This window comes from Anoplopoma fimbria, chromosome 19 (assembly GCF_027596085.1).
Source record: "Anoplopoma fimbria isolate UVic2021 breed Golden Eagle Sablefish chromosome 19, Afim_UVic_2022, whole genome shotgun sequence".
Taxonomy (NCBI): domain Eukaryota; kingdom Metazoa; phylum Chordata; class Actinopteri; order Perciformes; family Anoplopomatidae; genus Anoplopoma; species Anoplopoma fimbria.
In genome coordinates this window covers 7,588,171-7,604,843 of record NC_072467.1, presented here as the reverse complement: position 1 = coordinate 7,604,843, position 16,673 = coordinate 7,588,171, and the positions used below count along the sequence as shown (strand labels likewise).

The 16,673-nt window shown below is 42.1% G+C and overlaps 2 protein-coding genes across 2 annotated transcripts; one reads left to right on the top strand and one right to left on the bottom strand.

Moving 5' to 3' along the window:
- Positions 1 to 114: 114 nt before the first annotated feature.
- On the bottom strand, positions 115 to 5,287 carry spty2d1 (SPT2 chromatin protein domain containing 1). The gene is made up of 6 exons (XM_054620173.1): positions 4,732 to 5,287; positions 4,264 to 4,378; positions 2,557 to 4,176; positions 1,095 to 1,254; positions 924 to 1,001; positions 115 to 804 (listed from the first exon to the last, which is right to left on the bottom strand). Exons 1-6 carry the CDS (start codon positions 4,792 to 4,794, stop codon positions 711 to 713), a joined length of 2,130 nt encoding a protein of 709 aa, XP_054476148.1. The 5' UTR covers positions 4,795 to 5,287; the 3' UTR covers positions 115 to 710.
- A 1,730-nt stretch (positions 5,288 to 7,017) lies between these two features.
- On the top strand, positions 7,018 to 14,897 carry tmem86a (transmembrane protein 86A). The gene is made up of 3 exons (XM_054620707.1): positions 7,018 to 7,130; positions 13,321 to 13,585; positions 14,075 to 14,897. Exons 1-3 carry the CDS (start codon positions 7,110 to 7,112, stop codon positions 14,500 to 14,502), a joined length of 714 nt encoding a protein of 237 aa, XP_054476682.1. The 5' UTR covers positions 7,018 to 7,109; the 3' UTR covers positions 14,503 to 14,897.
- The last annotated feature ends 1,776 nt before the right edge of the window (positions 14,898 to 16,673 follow it).

The window sequence follows — 16,673 nt, the reverse complement described above, 5'->3', positions numbered from 1 at the left end:
CTTTTTTTTTTTAGAAACAATATCACCCACTATATATTGCTAGATAATATGTATTTACCTAAATCATACAATTTTCCATGTACTCCACTAGTGGTGTTGTTAATATAACCAAGCTCCATATATATATATATTACTCTGAGAAAACATTGATGCAAAACAATGAAAAGAAAAAAACTTGAAACAATCATTTATCTCAACTCCCTTTTAACGCACAACACAATACTTGGTTTGGTTTTCTGCATATTCAATTGACTAAATCAATCAAAGTCTGTTTAGAAAAGCTTCTGCTGAAAAATAGCATTTCATCATAAACCTAGTGTGTCATTGTTAGTCCAAAAAAACAAAACAAATTCTCACAATTCAATATTTAAAGTTCTCAGGTCCTTTTAAGAAATTGAGATCACTGCACAGTGGGGGAAATAAATAGAACAGGCAAATTTGTGAGATTTTTTCATCACAGACCTGAATGAATTGTACATATTTTGTTTTTGACATTTTCAGGTCTTGGTCTTTGACCAACATTTTTTTCTTTCCCTCTGGAGCCAATTCCATGTGCCACTCAGTTATTGTCCAATCATATTAAGAGAAGCGGAGAGAAAGCAACAGAGGTCGAGCTGGACACTGTCACTGATCGTCATGGCAGACCACCTGTCCCACCTTTCAGGAGACACAGGATTGTTTGTTTATTCATCTCAACGACAAAATGTTCTTCAGTTCTTTTTTTTCCTCTTGCCCTTTTGCATGTTCAGGTCCTCTTGATCTCTTTTCTCCTCCTCCAGATCTTCCTGCACAGCCATTCTCAGGCTAAAGAAGCAAAGCACGGGATAGAGAAAAATAACATTGAATAAAAGGCGATAAATATCAGAGCTCTCTGTACACAAAGTCCACATATAGTTAGGGACTGAGATTTATTTCCGTCTCACCTCCTGGCCTCCTCTTTCTGCATATCTCTCCAGCTGCTCTCCATGAATTTAAGTGCATAGTCGCTCTCATCCTTGTACCTGAGGAGGTTAACGGTAAATACAGTCTTTTTATACAGAATTTTCAATACAGTGAAATTACTTGTAACCAGAATGTATGAGGACAACACTTACTTGTTTCGATCATAGCCAAAGATTTCCTTGATGTGCCTGGAGATGTCGTCTTGACCATCACCTCCATTGTCGATAAAATCATCCATTTCTGAGTCATAGTCATCTTCCTCCTCCTCGTATTTCCTCTTGTATGCAGAGGTTATAGGCGGTAACATTGTACCTGGATGATAAAAACATGAATTCATTTTCAATTCGGGTAATGGCTTCTGGCCATTTGCTAAACATAAAATAAAATAAAAACATACTGTATGACGCAGACATTTGGCCTTGCTCGTGGAAGTACGGAACGTTTGAACTAGCAAGCTAGAGATTTGAGAAGTTTGGAGTTTATAAATGCAAATTTCATGGTTAAAAAAGGTAAATGACATTGAAAATATGTGTTGGAAAGATAGCCGCTCTCTGACCGAGGAGGAACGACAAAGGCTGCTGAGTGCTGCTGACATATTTCATTCAGATCAGCAAACAGACCCTTTGGCCCTGTATCACTGATTGCGTGTTTCAGGCTGTTTGCTAAATGTCAGAGGCAGTTTGTTATACTAAATTACCTCAAAACATGCACTGTTTTACGATGTTCATTGTACTTTGTTGCTAATGGGGTATACGCGTTATGAGCCGAAAATAAGTGATAATACTTTCTTTATTGTGTATATAGCACTTTACTATAAAATTGGTTTTGTGCACTGTGTAAGAGCTAAGAGCATATAGAGAGAGAGTGAACAGCATATAGTGAAGGTGATAATATCAAGTGATTTCCCTAAAACAAAAAGTTTCCGTGCCCAACAACATGCGTGAGCTAGACACTAAACTCAAAACACCTCTTTTTATGCTGTGACCCACAACCTTTACGCCATCTACTGCACAGCTGTGATTTTAACACTTTTGGTAAAAGTACATTTGCTTAAGTCAGTCTTTGTCTCTATTGTACTCGCATTCATACGTTAAGCTTAATGTTATTTTAGTTTCATCAACATTATCGTTAATGTCTGTTCGTATACTTCACGAAGCGGAAGATCGAAGAAGAAGGAAAGAGAGACAGACAGAGAGTGACAGAGAGAGAGACAGACAGACAGAGAGAGACAGACAGAGAGAGAGACAGACAGAGAGAGAGACAGAGAGAGAGAGACAGAGAGAGAGACAGACAGAGAGAGAGAGAGACAGAGAGAGAGAGACAGACAGAGAGAGAGAGACAGAGAGAGACAGACAGAGAGAGAGACAGACAGAGAGAGACAGAGAGAGAGACAGACAGAGAGAGAGAGACAGACAGAGAGAGAGAGAGAGACAGAGAGAGAGAGAGAGAAAGTTTGCTAAAATGTGTCGCATGTGACACCCAGTTAGTAGCTCTTTCTGTAATTACTCTCACACACTGTATTTAAATGTGCGATATAACTAAAGCTTACTATTGCTAATGAAATGTGTACTTTAATACTGGTAATATCATCCCATTATCGTCCCTGATTCCTACCTGGTGGTCTGTTCATCATAGGTCTCTGTGGCATTCCTGGTCTGGGTGGCATTCCTGGTCTGGGTGGCATCCCAGGTCTCTGTGGCATCCCAGGTCTCTGTGGCATCCCAGGTCTCTGTGGCATGCCTGGCCGAGGAGGGACTCCTGGTCTGGGTCCACCAAAATTCTTGGATGAGATGGTCTCAGACACCACGGTGCACTTGGGTTTCCCAGGTCCTGATTCAATGCTGCCAGTCGGTCGCCCAGGTACCGGTCCTCCACTACCAGGCCGACCAGGTCCAATCCCTGGAGGTCGGGACCCACCGCCTCTAGGGTGACCCTGTAGGCCACTCCCACCGGGCCTTGCCTGTGGGACACCACCAGCTCTTCCCTGGAGTGTGGCTTCAGGCCTCGACTGAGGCCGGCTCCCTGCCTTAGGAGGGCCGCCGGATGAAGGTCTCATCACAGAATTACCGCTTGATTTCCCAGAAGAGTTCATTCCAGGCCTTAATGGTTCTCCCTTTCCAGACTTGTGGCCTCCAACTATAGGCCCCTGCTTCGATGAGCTACCCGGACTGGGCCTGGTCTGTTGGGAGCTCCCATGTTGAGATCTTTGGCCTGACACAGCTGTACTAGGAGCCCTGGTCCCAGGAATACCTGAGGCTCTTGATGAGCTTTCTTTTTTGAGGATAAGGTCACTTGAGGTGCTGGATTTGTGGCTAGATGAGGGCTTGAGCCCCCCTTGTTTGGCTGAAACCTGAGAAGATGTGGCTTTCGAAGTGCCTTTACCGTTTATGGCACCAGATGAACTTGACGAGTTTGTCTTCGATCTGTCTCGATCGCTGTGAGACATCTTGGGTCTCTCTCTTTCTCTGTCACCGGCAGAGGGCTTAGAAGAAGAAGAAGACTGGCCTTTATCATTCGACAGTGTTGGATGCAACTTCTTTCCTGACCCACTGGGGAGACTTTGCCTTTCCGAGGAGGTCTTTTGTGGTTTGCAGCTCTTTTGCTCCTTCTCGAAAGTGTTTTTTCTCATTGAGCTAGAGCTAGACTGAGACTTGCTTTCCCTCTCTCTGTCTGGCTTAGAGTCTTTGGTCGGTTTCTTAACCCTGCGCTCCAGCTCCAGCTCCTTTATCTCGTCAGCCGTTCGGAGCCTTTCTTCTTTTTTCACTGCCTTGGTTTTTACCTCCACTGGCTCAAACTGCTTCTTCTCTGCCAATTTGAGTAACTCTGCAAAGTTCATGGGAGGTGGAGCGGGCTTGGGTGGCCCGCTGGATTTTTTAGAGGAGGGCTTGCTGATGCTGCTGCTGCTGCTACCACTATTTCCACTAAAACCTGTGGTTTTCACAGGTCTCCGCTGCTCTGGCTCCGCCTCCGATTCTGAATCTGTCTGTTCATACTCATAATTATCCTCATCGTCTGGGTCAATCGAGTTATTCCTAAAGCCCTCCTCGTTCATCGACCTATCTTGCTGCATCTCGTGTTTTGTCCTTCTCTTCTTGGGAAGCTCGACCACTGGGATGCCGTTGTAGCCTCGGAAATTGTCTTTCGTTCTGGAAGCCATGGCTCTTGCTTTACGGTCCGACTTCAACTCAACCCTCTTTGCTAGTAGTTCCTCTTTCTTTTTCTTCATTTGGATTTCTGAAAAAAAAAAAGAAGATTAATAATAAAAATGAGTTTTTAATATGGCTATCAAATCCCTGTTTATCCATCTTTAATCTTCATTACCTTTCTTTTTGTTGTCACAGTTTTGTTTCTTCAGAAGCGCCTGCACAGCTGAAGCACTGACACCTTTTGACCTCGGGTCCTTTTTGGGGGGTGCAGCTTGTAAACTGTATCTCTTCTGCTCAAAATAGACACATAATACATGAACAATTACAGCATAGGAAAACATGAAGCATGGTCTCTTTACTTTTTTTTTTGCACTACTCAAATGTCTTAGTTATTCATCAGATATGTTGGCCTAAAGATCACTATTCATTGGAAATATTAAAGAGTGACAAGCACACGAGTTTTTGTAAACTTCTGTATAACATGCAGGGTCAGTCACGAGGGTAAAAGTTAGCAGCTAGCTCCTTCATCAGATCCCCCTCTGACAGATGAGCTGGCACTTGTGTGCTCACAAATCTGCTCACAAATCCCCATTTTGCAGTCCGGCCTGAGTAAATTGAGGGCCAGTGGCAGTATTTCACTTACCTGTACATTGCTGGGGGCCCGGTTTTGCGTGGCGATGTCCAATATATTATCAAAGTCCATCATTTTGGCAGCAGGTGACACAAGCTGGGTGCTCGAAATTAATCAACCAAGACTCAACCAGGAGGGCTAATGCTATCGTTAGCGTTTAGCTTACACACCAGGTCAATTGGCACGGGGGTTAAGCGTAACCAAATGGCACTTCAATGGCTTTAAGGGAAATACTAAATCAAAAACAGTCCATGTGAGGAAAATCGGTTTATCAGACTGTTAACGCTACTTTACTTCATCGGCTTACGTTAGCACATGCTAGCGAAGTTAGCATAACTAACCATACGTTTACTAACGTTAGCCGACCAAGAAGCCTGAGAAAAGACGAGCCTTTGTTCTGATCTCACACACAAAACTAAAGCCAGAGCCATCCAAAGTATCGATACGATTACAGTGCAGTGAGAGAAGACGACTAAAACTCAGCCATGATTTCCAGACGGCTGCTGGTGGAGACTACGGAGAGAGAGAGACTAGAGAGAGACTACGGAGAGAGAGAGAGAGCTGACGAAGCGAAGGGTCCAAAGAGTACTTAGAGGAAGTGAGAGAACTCACTTATGCGCGTATCCGTCTTCGCGAGATAACAAAGAGTCAGTAAATACATCAAGTTCGCTTTGCTTTTGGTCTTGGATCGATAATGTGTTGATAAGCACAACGATACAAACAGTAAACCATGTACTCTTACTATCAGAGAAACACATTTTGTTTAAAAAGTGTAGCCCACTCGTTTTAATGTTGACTAAGTGACGGTTTAGTGATATTAGTGTCGAAACGAGGGTTTGGCATAAACGATAATACTGTGTAAAGGAGCTGGCTTCAGAGGAGTTTAAATACTTGCATATTACATAATTTATGATTTACATTTCAACTTTATTTAATAGGTCTATATCAAATAAAACGGAAAATGGATGGATGGATGGATATATCAAATAAAATAAAATAAAAATACAAATGATACGAGAACACCTACACCGAGGTATACTCATTCCAGTTCACAAGTACAATATCAAAATGGTAGGCTAATATTTAACAAATCACGTGTAAAAATAAGTTTCACTGTAGTTTCACCTTGATCAGCTACGTAAAGAAAATAATTCCAAGTTAATGTGTCGGCTCTATGGTTTCTTTACGCAATATCCGTCCGAAAAGAGTTTTGACACTTGCAGACCACATGATGTCGCTACCATTGTGATTATTCTTCTGTTATAGCCTGTTATAGCCTCATCATATTACATAAGCATAGCACCCACACAAGAGAGCATTGAAGCTGGTCGATTCTAATTTTAAATTCCTTGTGTCCTGTTTGGGTATACATATTGTGTGCTATTTCACAAACTGTACTTGTATAAACTTTTCTATATATTAAGTAAATTAAATTATATCCCACTTGAATGTTATATTGCCGAAGTCTAAATAATCGTTAAAATGAAATGCTCCAGTAAAGTACAAGTACCTTACAAATGCTACTTAAGTAGGTTTCCGTATTTGAGTAAAATAGTTACTTTTCACCGTCGATTCTTACCTATAATTTTAGGCAGCGTCTCCCACATCATTCATTTGAAATATAGCAACAAATTGAAAAAATAACTAAGAATGAGAGAGAGAGAGAGAGAGAGAGAGAGAGAGAAAAGAAATACACTTTTTTTAATATAATTGTCACTAACTTAAGTTACACAGTTTCATTCAATCCAGTGTGAACTCATCTTTTGAATAACACTATTATACCAAATTGAAGAGCAATCTTGTAATATGCATGTGCATGTGGGGTGTTAGTGGTAAATGTTTGCTAACGTCTGATTGATCAAAGACAAGCAGATTGGAGGGCCACAAAAGGTTTTATGATGTAATCAATGCAATCAGCAATCAAGGTATTTTATTAGAGCAACATTTCGATCTCATAGAGATGTTTTCCAGGCTTTTTGTCAGATTTCATAACGCCTAATCTGAACCATTAACAAAGGATTGTTGGAGCAGCATCAATAATACACTCTAAAGAAATGTTACTAAAAGGCTCCATCTCTGTAAAATGTAAATAAAGAGCCATCTGCTCCGATATGTAAACAGCTGTCTCCTCCTCCAATCCGGGCGCCCCTCACAGCATGGCCCGCCCCGGTCCCGACCACTCTCTGCTCCTATTGGTCAACAGAGAACGCCCCGCCCACATTTCGGGTTGTCTCTCACTTCCTACTGGACGTCGGACCGCCCATCGGAGCGAAGAACAAAACAATCGGCATCCCTCAGTACAGTATAACATAAACAGCAGGACCACAGCCGAATATTGACACCGACGCTGAGTACGGTCCTCCCCGACACGGACAGCACCCAGGGGAGACATGGTTTCTCCGGTGACAGTGGTGAGTGTCTGCTTCAAGCGAGCGTCGGTGTTTTTACATTCACTAAACAAGAATAATGGCAGCTAGTTCAGCTACCGATGCACCTCCGAAAATACAATGAGCCATGACTTTTTCTATTATCAACTCATATGTTCTCTATCGCCCGACTGTCGATGCAGTAGTAAATAGTTTAATGTTTTATGCTCATTAGTTTATAATGTAATTAGCACTTAATATCTGTCTGCTGAATTGAAAAATGTTCAGCCGGTGCCCTTGGACACCGACGTTTTTGTCCAAAGCATCTTTCCTCGTTATTTGATAATGGGCCACTGGAAGCAGGAACTTTTTATGTTCAGTGAAGCCGATTCGTTGACATGTTGACCCGGTTTAGCGTCGCACTGTTCACACCGCTCCGTCCCCATGTTGCACGGGCAGAAGGACGTTTCCACAAATTTCCAAAAGAAGCCCCTGACAAAAACGAAAAAGCTGTCATGTGACGACTTTTTTTTGTCTTTTTTCTTTCCCTTCAGGAACGCATGCGCCGAGCAGAGCTCCGCTGTGGCTGCCTGTCTTTCCATCTCCTTTTTCTGTAGCTCTGCTTTACATCGACTCCACTGTTTGCCAATCCATTATCTACATCATGTGATCAAAGTACCATTCCAGGAAATTGGCCATTCTGACACCAAAAAAAAAAAAAAAAAAAAAAAAGACAGTGACAGTGACAGCCACATGAATAATTTAAGCATCCTCTTACTTTGACAGAGCTGCTATGATATATTATCCCCTTTGTGCAGTTGGCCAACTTAGCCTGTAGTAAACCCTGATGTGTAGCCTGTGTGACTCATGTGAGAGGTGCCTGTGTGAAGGAATGACTGCCATGTAAACTGGTTGCCGTAGTGATGATGATGCTGTGAAGGTCCTGAGGTTGCAAAACTTTACCATAAAGCGTTGTCCCCTGTATTGCAGTGAAAGGGAAGGTGGAGGCATGTACTGAGACGAAAGACTGTTGGACACATTTTTACCTTGTAGACAGCATATATATATATATATATATATATATTTATATATTACATTACATTACATTACATTACAGTCATTTAGCAGACGCTTTTATCCAAAGCGACTTACAGGAAGTGTATTCAACATAGGTATTCAAGAGAACTACTAGTCACCAGAAGTCATAAGTGCATCTCCTTTCTTAAACAAGCATCTTAAAGCATAAGCCAGAGCAAAAGTATAGTGCAGAGGCAAATTACTACGAAAACAATAATTGCAACAGACTAATACGAATATAATAAGTGCTACAAACTACTACGAATAGGATAAGTGCAGCAAACAAATACGAATTCAATAAGTGCAGCGAACTGATACGAATACAGTAAGTGCAACAACTAATACGAATGCAATAAGTGCTACGAGGAAGGCTCAGGGTAGTACTTCTTGAAGAGGTGAGTTATATACCCCGTGCTGTGAAATTACCCTCTCTGCGGCCTAATTACTTAACATTAAATAAACTTGAAAGATTATTTAATGTGTTCTGAAGGCAAACAATGTTAGTTTGCATTGTCAAATCAAGTAATAATTGACCTTATAGCTCGCATATACTGTGCTAACTTTGAAAACGTATTTTAGATGGGAGGGGATGTCAGGTGACACCTCACTTCATTTGTCTCCCTGCTACTTGGAAAGAAAAAAATGGGCAAGCAAATCGACTTTGTGATCATCATGAAACTTAACACTGACCATTGCAAAGAAAAGTCAGTTGATAATCGTAATTTTCCATTTAATGTGCCCTTATTGTTGTGTACAATGGTCTCTGAGTGTTGTGTGATCTGTAATTTTGATTTACATGTAAAAAAGGGTACATTCTAATAATTGTAAAGTAGATAAACAAAAAAAGCAGTCGGTTGAAGGTATGTGAGTTCACCCTCTATTCCTGCTCAGAGGTAAAAATACTGCTGCTATAACTTTATAATAACCACAGCTCTGGTGAACTGACTTTTGTGCTAATAAGGAAGTTGATCAACTTTCTCCTTTTTTTTTAACGAATAATCTATCTAAGTCCGCCACTCTGAGCAAAGATCAGCACAAACTATCCTTGTCTAATGTGGACTTTGCACTTGCTGGCAATTGTCGAGCAAATTTGAGTATTGTACCTTGTCCCAAAATGTTCTTACAGCACTTAGGTGGATGATTCAACTGAGATCAGTATTCCTTTTTGTGGACGAGCACCTGCATATATTTTACTGTGCTGTACTGAACTGCTCGCCCGCAGCTGACCTTAAGTTATCCTTGGAGTTAAAGCAGCCGTAAGAGGGATCCTTCCCAGTGTTGTGTGATGCTACATAGAAATAACACTGTCATATGACTCACATGCCAGCTGTGCCTGCCAGGACCGTACTTATGTTACAGTTCCCCCCTGCCAAATTGTGTACACAAGACTTTACAGTTCTTTTTTATGTTTACGGGTATTATGTTTCGTATGACCCAGAAAACTTGAATAGGTGTTAACCCTGGATGTTGTTCAATGCTTCAATGAAGTGCTTTTGTTGGTTCATTGTGCGTACAGAAGTATTAGTGGCTGACAGCTGTTGTTAAGTTCTGCTAGCTTGAAAAGTACATTGAGTCTTAGTGTAACAAAGCTAAAGAAGCATTGCATCTCTGTTGTTGGAAATAATAAACAATCATTTAAAAAAATCCTTTGCTCAGTATTCTATACAGCTAAAAAAAAAACAACTATTGCTTGTTAGTGACCATGCAAATGCAGTCAATAATTAACTACATCATTGTTTAACAGAGGAAAAGGGCAGGTGTTTGCAGCCAGTCAGCTGTGCTACAGCACTTCTGCAAACAGCCTTCATTTATAATGTGATAATTCAGACGGCAATATGATAACACAATCATTCATTTCGTTTACTTCCCAAATGAGGCAGCATGCTCTGTTCTTTTATGCTGGCGACAGCTGACTGTCACACAGGGCTCATAGCCGTCACTAATGTCCCCTTCAGGATCCCTTCAGACAAACCGACGCCTCAATCAATGTGAGAGTTGGTTATCCGGCAATCTCATTCAGGTACAAGACTCAACAGGAGGCTGAGCGTGAGGGAACTGACACCCTTACATCCACTTTTATGAATTCCATTTGGCAATTAGACCTCCTTGGCGTAACAATTTGATGCAATGTGTTAGAGGGAAACAATTGCATCAGTTATTACAGTAGTAATGTGGTAGGTGGTTTGACAAAAACACTAATATTCACCAAAAGTTATCATCATTTAGACTGAAGTCTAAACACTGTTTCAGTCCAGCTAACCCTACAATGAGATAAACATTTCTTGGAAGATTTGCGTGCTTTGTTCAATAGGTGTGTACTCATTGTGTAGAAACGGTAAGTTTACATAAACAACAAAGAAAGGGAAGCTGTAAAGTATGGCTCAAACGCAGCATGAATAGGACCAAAGGTTATGGGAATCTCTGACCTCCTCCCGCCTTGCCCCATGGAATCCTTTTTAACCCTCCAAATCCCTTACTGTACTATACTCTGTGCTTTGTCCCCCGACGAATAACAACATTCTGTGATAAGGGATCACTGAACCTTAATCTCATTGTGCTTTAAAGCTGCACATCTAAAGCAAAGGATTCTACTTTATTATATAATAGTTACAACCTATCTGTACAACAGAAATATGTTGTGTTTTCCTGTGTACTGTGCTGAAGTAGCCACCAGTGGCCTACAAACAGAGTTATGATGTTGGCTGATCTTGGAGTTCGGCCAGTTTTCTCATCTCTTTGGCACTCGCCATACACTCAAACAAAGACTAGCTTTAATCCTTATTTATGTATCCATTTGTTTTAAAAAGACTATTGAAAGTATTAATGGAGAGAAGAGGAGTCTGTTAGTTCACATTGTACACCTAGTTTTAGTTTTGCTTCAGAGGAAAGATTCCTCTCATGCTACTTGCACCTGGAAGAGACTGTAAGCAGGAAAAAAAAAAAGATTTTATTTGTAAAAAGAAAAAGTGGAGCTTTAGCAGCTTATTATGATACTTATCTCTAGCCTTGTCAGATCACTCCGGGCTCTTGCAATGGCGTAATCTCTTTTTTTTTTTGCAATTTGGTAGACAGAGTAAACTTTTGAAGAAAAAGACTGAAACTGTCCTATTTTGTGTAAGATAGAGAAATCCGATCCATTGGAACCACCATGTTTGAGCTTCGTTGAAAAGAAAATATCCAATTCTTGGTACCAAAATCACAGTGGAAGATCTGAGTGAACGTGACGGTACACAAAACAACAGGGTGTCTGCATTCTTGGCAGGTCCTCAGTCACTTTAGAACTTCCAAAGCGCTACAGTTAGATCTTATATATAAATACAGAGAGCCAGGAGAGTTCAGATAAAACTGGAGTGATATGTCCTCACTTTTCAAGATATTCTGTGCATTGTGGCTTCTCAGTAGAGTTTAAAATGTGAGAAGAGACATCACATGCTGGCATGCTTGAGTGCAACATATAAAGCTTGAATCTCAGAAGTTTTTTTCTCATTACATTTACATTACATTACAGTCATTTAGCAGACGCTTTTATCCAAAGCGACTTACAGGAAGTGTATTCAACATAGGTATTCAAGAGAACTACTAGTCACCAGAAGTCATAAGTGCATCTCCTTTCTTAAACAAGCATCTCAAAGCATAAGCCAGAGCAAAAGTATAGTGCAGAGGCAGATTACTACGAAAACAATAATTGCAACAGACTAATCCGAATATAGTAAGTGCTACAAACTACTACGAATAGGATAAGTGCAGTAAACAAATACAAATTCAATAAGTGCAGCGAACTGATACGAATACAGTAAGTGCAGCAACTAATACGAGTGCAATAAGTCCTCCAAAGGCTTGTGACTATGTGTGAACTTGTGTGTCTAATTGTTTTCCTGCTGTGGTATTAGTCATATCACTGAAAACAGGGCAGGCATGAGGTCAAACACTTTGTCTCATCCTGTACGATAATTTGGTCTGCTATTTGTATTGAGCGCTTCCCCTTCCTCCCCTCTTCCAGGAGCAAAAACCATATGAACTAGAGTGACCCCCTCACTTTGTCAAACCTCCTCTGCTTCTCCCCTCTGCCCAACAAACTCACTTGTCAAATCTTAAATCCAGCTGTCATCTGAATGCTTGTAACCCCATCTTCCTCACTTTCCATTCCTCTAAAGCTTCACGCCCCCATGTTTTCTCCTGCGTCTTCTTGTCTGCCCCACTAGCTCATTATTTTGTGAATATTGCAATCAGAGCTTTTCACATTGTTTTACTTGACCACAGAATGTTTGAGGAGATGGATGCATAATGGCCACAGGAAAATAGTCATTTGGGACTTCAGATGGCAGCTCAGTGTTTGCAACCCTTTCCCTGTTGCACAATGAACCCTTATTGGTCCTCCCCTCCCTGTCTCACTGGTATCCTCCACATCTCTCCTCCCATGACCTTAGATCTAGTGAACCCTCACTCGATTCCTCTACCTCCTAACTAAAACTCTCCTCTCCCACTTTGACGCCAGTGGCCTTTTCCCTTAAGCCTAGAGAGAAATTCTCAGAGCCATAGGTGGGTGGTCATTCCAGAGGAGTTCTTTTCCCCTTTTTTTTTTTACCCCGTAGGGTGCTTGTATTTGGACAGAAAGAAATATGACTGGGAACACAGCTTCAAAGAGGAAATGGAGACTTGCTCGCCAGTTCTCAAGGACATGAGATACAGGGAAAAAAGGTGAAGTGAAGGAGGAGAGTAGAAACAAAAAATTGAGGGGGAAGAAAAGGTTACAGGAAGTCAAACAGCGTGGAGACTTGCATTTCCCCTTTCTGCTTGCTGTTTCTGTAAAGTTTCGCTTCAGCCACAAAACACGTGCATGTCTGACACAATGATGTAAACTAGTGACTGCACAAAGCCAGCCTAAAGACTGTTCCAGTCCTAACCCAAACCACTCTGCCAAATAAGGAGAAGCACTTATAGTGTGCTGCTTATGTTCTCTTGTTTAAAGATGTGACATACTGTTCCTTAAACACACAGTGCTGACTGTTCCTGTGATATAGTTCAAGCCGTCTGCCTCGAGACAAATGGCCTTTTGACGAATCTAGTTGTGACAACAGTGTCAACATTGTTCACTGAATAGAATCAGTGCAACCAGCTATGACTAAATTAATAATGTAAATATTCAATCTGCTTTCAGGTGAAGAGTGAAGGCCCAAAGCTGGTGCCATTCTTCAAGGCGACCTGTGTATACTTTGTCCTGTGGCTGCCCACCTCAAGCCCGTCCTGGTTCAGCGCACTGATCAAATGTCTACCCATCTTCTGCCTCTGGATGTTCTTACTGGCTCATGGGTTCAGCTTTCTAGGTGCTCACTCCAGCGCCCGCAAGATCTTGGCTGGCCTCATCTTTTCTGCTCTGGGCGATGCCTTTCTCATCTGGCAGGAGCAGGGCTACTTCGTCCACGGTGAGGAGAAACATTTCAATTTCTGTAGCTGTGAACATCATTGCTGTTGGTAATAGGACAATTGTATCTGGGAAGTCACAGTGACATTGCTGAAATGTGTTCAACGGGGCAAAAGACATGTGCGTTCAGATAATCATACAGGGTTTTAAACAATCCCCCGCCTTAGATAAATCGACTTCGAAGACTAAATGAAGACGAACCGCAGATCCGTTGAAAACACTCGTTGTTCTACTTCGATCGACTGTACTTAGTTTTTCCTTTTCATACTTTCTGGTTTCATCTCTAAATAAAGAGGCCGCTAATCTGACAAAATGGTTGGCTTATTTTGACCCCCATTAGTTGTGAGATGAAGCAATGTCACAGTGCTCACAGTTCTCAGAAAGGATCATCACCAATATAAACTTAATTTTGCATTGCATATATAGAGGATGCTGCTTTGTAATATTGTTTTTAGATATAAATCATATTTACACGTTTAATGTCCTGCAGGCCTTCTGATGTTTGCCATCACCCACATCCTCTACTCATCTGCCTTCGGGATGAAGCCCATTAACGTGTCCGCTGGCCTGGTGATCACTGCCGTCTCTTCTCTGAGCTACATGCTGCTATACCCCTACCTGTCCGGCCCCTTTACCTACCTGGTGGCCGTCTACATCGCTCTGATCGGCTTCATGGCCTGGAGAGCCATGGCGGGCCTGCAGCTGGCCAACGACCTGTGGACCTGGACCAAGCTGTCTGCCTGCCTGGGCTCCATGCTCTTCATGGTCTCCGACCTCACCATCGCCGTCAACAAGTTCTGCTTCCCCGTGCCCCATTCGCGCGCCATCATCATGGCCACCTACTACGCCGCCCAGATGCTGATAGCGCTGTCGGCCGTCGAGTGCCAGGACGCGGAGGTGGCCAGGAAGAGAACGTGAGGTGCCGCGACGTCTGCAGTGAAAGCCCCCGTGTGATCATGGACACATCTCACTGCCAGATCCCCAGCCCTCAACCCTCATCTCATTGGGCGCTCATCATTGTTACCATGACGACTGGTTCACTACAGTCTACGCATGGCTATCACCCTATTACCCAACTAGTATGGTAGTCTCACACTTGTCTTCTTACCACGACGGTAGTATTATATTCAACCTCTCCTTGACAACAGTCCTACCTGCCTTCTCCAATCCTAGAGTGGCTGTCTCTCAACCTAGCTACCATGGAGACAAACGTAGTGATATTAACCTGCTTCATATATAGAGTATTACTTTACTCTGTTATGTTTTAATTTAAGGGGAGCATGTCACTGGGGACCTTCAAGGAGTGTGTGTGGGAGAGCAATTGTGTGGGAGAGCAATTGTGTGTGTGTGTGTGTGTGTGTGTGTGTGTGTGTGTGTGTGTGTGTGTGTGTGTGTGTGTGTGTGTGTGTGTGTGTGTGTGCATGTCTGTGTGTTTGATTAACACTCTTTACCTCACAGTCCCATCACACACAGTCACCACACTGTCTCCCACCTCATACATCTACTCTTAGTGGTCCAATAACACAATTTAACATCTGATTTTCTGTCATTGCCTGGGACCTTTTTGAAAAGGGATTTGTTTTGCCAATGTTTGGCTTTTCACTCTCTGTTGCTCTGTTGAATTAAGGGTTTTATTCTTAAAGTCAGGAGCATATCCACACCTGTTTTATTATCTGCAGTCCCTTCCATTTCATTAACAAAAACCACTCAGCCTTTGTGTCAAAACAAATCAAAATCCAGTTTCTCCAGATGAATGAATCAGAATGTCCTTGAATAGCTAGACGTACAGAGAAAGAATGACAGAGACAGAGAGAAATGAAATAGGTGAAAAGGCGAGAAGGGAAAGTTGACAGCAGTAATGGCTGTGTTGTAGTTTTAGAGATCAAGAGGTGGAGTTATTTGTGGAAAATCTTGATTCTTTCAGCTGAAATGTTTTTGACACTGTCCTGCTCTCACAAAGGGAACACAGTACACATTGTAATGCCAGAAGACCACTGTGCACTGGACTAAAATGGTTTGAGTTGTTGTTGTCTAAAACTATGAAGGATGACTAGAACCAATAAGCATTTTCGTCTAATGTCTCAACCTAAAATAGCCGGCAAAATGAACCCTTCATTTTACACATTCTCACACACTGTACATGTCTTTCAGGTGTTTTACTGTGTTTTGCCTGCCAAATTCTTCTGAAACGAAGGTGCAAATGTGGACATGCTCACACACCTGACACCTACGACCCCTGCCGTTTTACTTATTAGGGAAAGTCCATGGGGTTCTTATTGCTGGACTAGATCAGCTGACCCATGCTGTCATTGGCCTGAGACCATGTTCGAAGACTGAAAAGAAAGTGCTATGTTACCGGCTGGGATCTTTCTGTTAATCAACTCTTCCTGAGCGTGTCTGGGCCTCAGAAGGCACTCATGCACACAAACATGCACATAAGGGGCATGTTTGTCCATGTTGATGTGTCCTTGGGCAAGACACTTAACCCCAAGTTTCTCCTCAAGGCTTTGCCATCGGCGTGTTAATGGATGTGAATGGTTAACTAGACCTAATAATTGGTGGAACCTTCCATCGTAGCCCCTGCCATCAGTGTACGGACTGGTGCAAATGGGAGGATTACATGTAGTGTTAAAGCACTTTGAGTGGTCGGAAGACTAGAAAGGCGCTATACAAGTACAAGTCCATTTACCATTCACCATTACCATAAACACGTTGCCCCGGGGCAGCCTGACTGAAAAAAAAAGGGAGATGAGGGAACTGACTTGTCATGTGAGGGAACAGTTATCCCATTATTCCCAATAATTCCTTCTCACAGGACATTTCATCAGCTTTAATCCGGCAAAATCCACTGCGACTAATCCCCGACAGGTCTGCTGATATTTTGTCTTTCATCTATCCCACTTTTCCCCCCTCTCACTTTTCATTTGTTTCCCCCTTAGCAAACAGTTAATGCTATAATTAAGTGTCTAACTGAAGTATTCAAGTATACTGTAACCCTTTCCTCAGATGTCTACATACAGTATGTGCATGTTTTGAGTGTGTGTGCATGTGTGGGAGTGTGTATTCTTGACTTGGCTGTTGAGTGTGCA

Coding starts and splice junctions, on each gene's coding strand:
- spty2d1 (XM_054620173.1), bottom strand. CDS start 4,794: ATGATGGACTTTGATAATATATTGGACATCGCCACGCAAAACCGGGCC. Junction 4,379..4,731: donor GGGCCCCCAGCAATGTACAG/GTAAGTGAAATA, acceptor TATTTTGAGCAG/AAGAGATACAGTTTACAAGC. Junction 4,177..4,263: donor CTGTGACAACAAAAAGAAAG/GTAATGAAGATT, acceptor TTTTTTTTTCAG/AAATCCAAATGAAGAAAAAG.
- tmem86a (XM_054620707.1), top strand. CDS start 7,110: ATGGTTTCTCCGGTGACAGTG. Junction 7,131..13,320: donor TGGTTTCTCCGGTGACAGTG/GTGAGTGTCTGC, acceptor ATCTGCTTTCAG/GTGAAGAGTGAAGGCCCAAA. Junction 13,586..14,074: donor GCAGGGCTACTTCGTCCACG/GTGAGGAGAAAC, acceptor AATGTCCTGCAG/GCCTTCTGATGTTTGCCATC.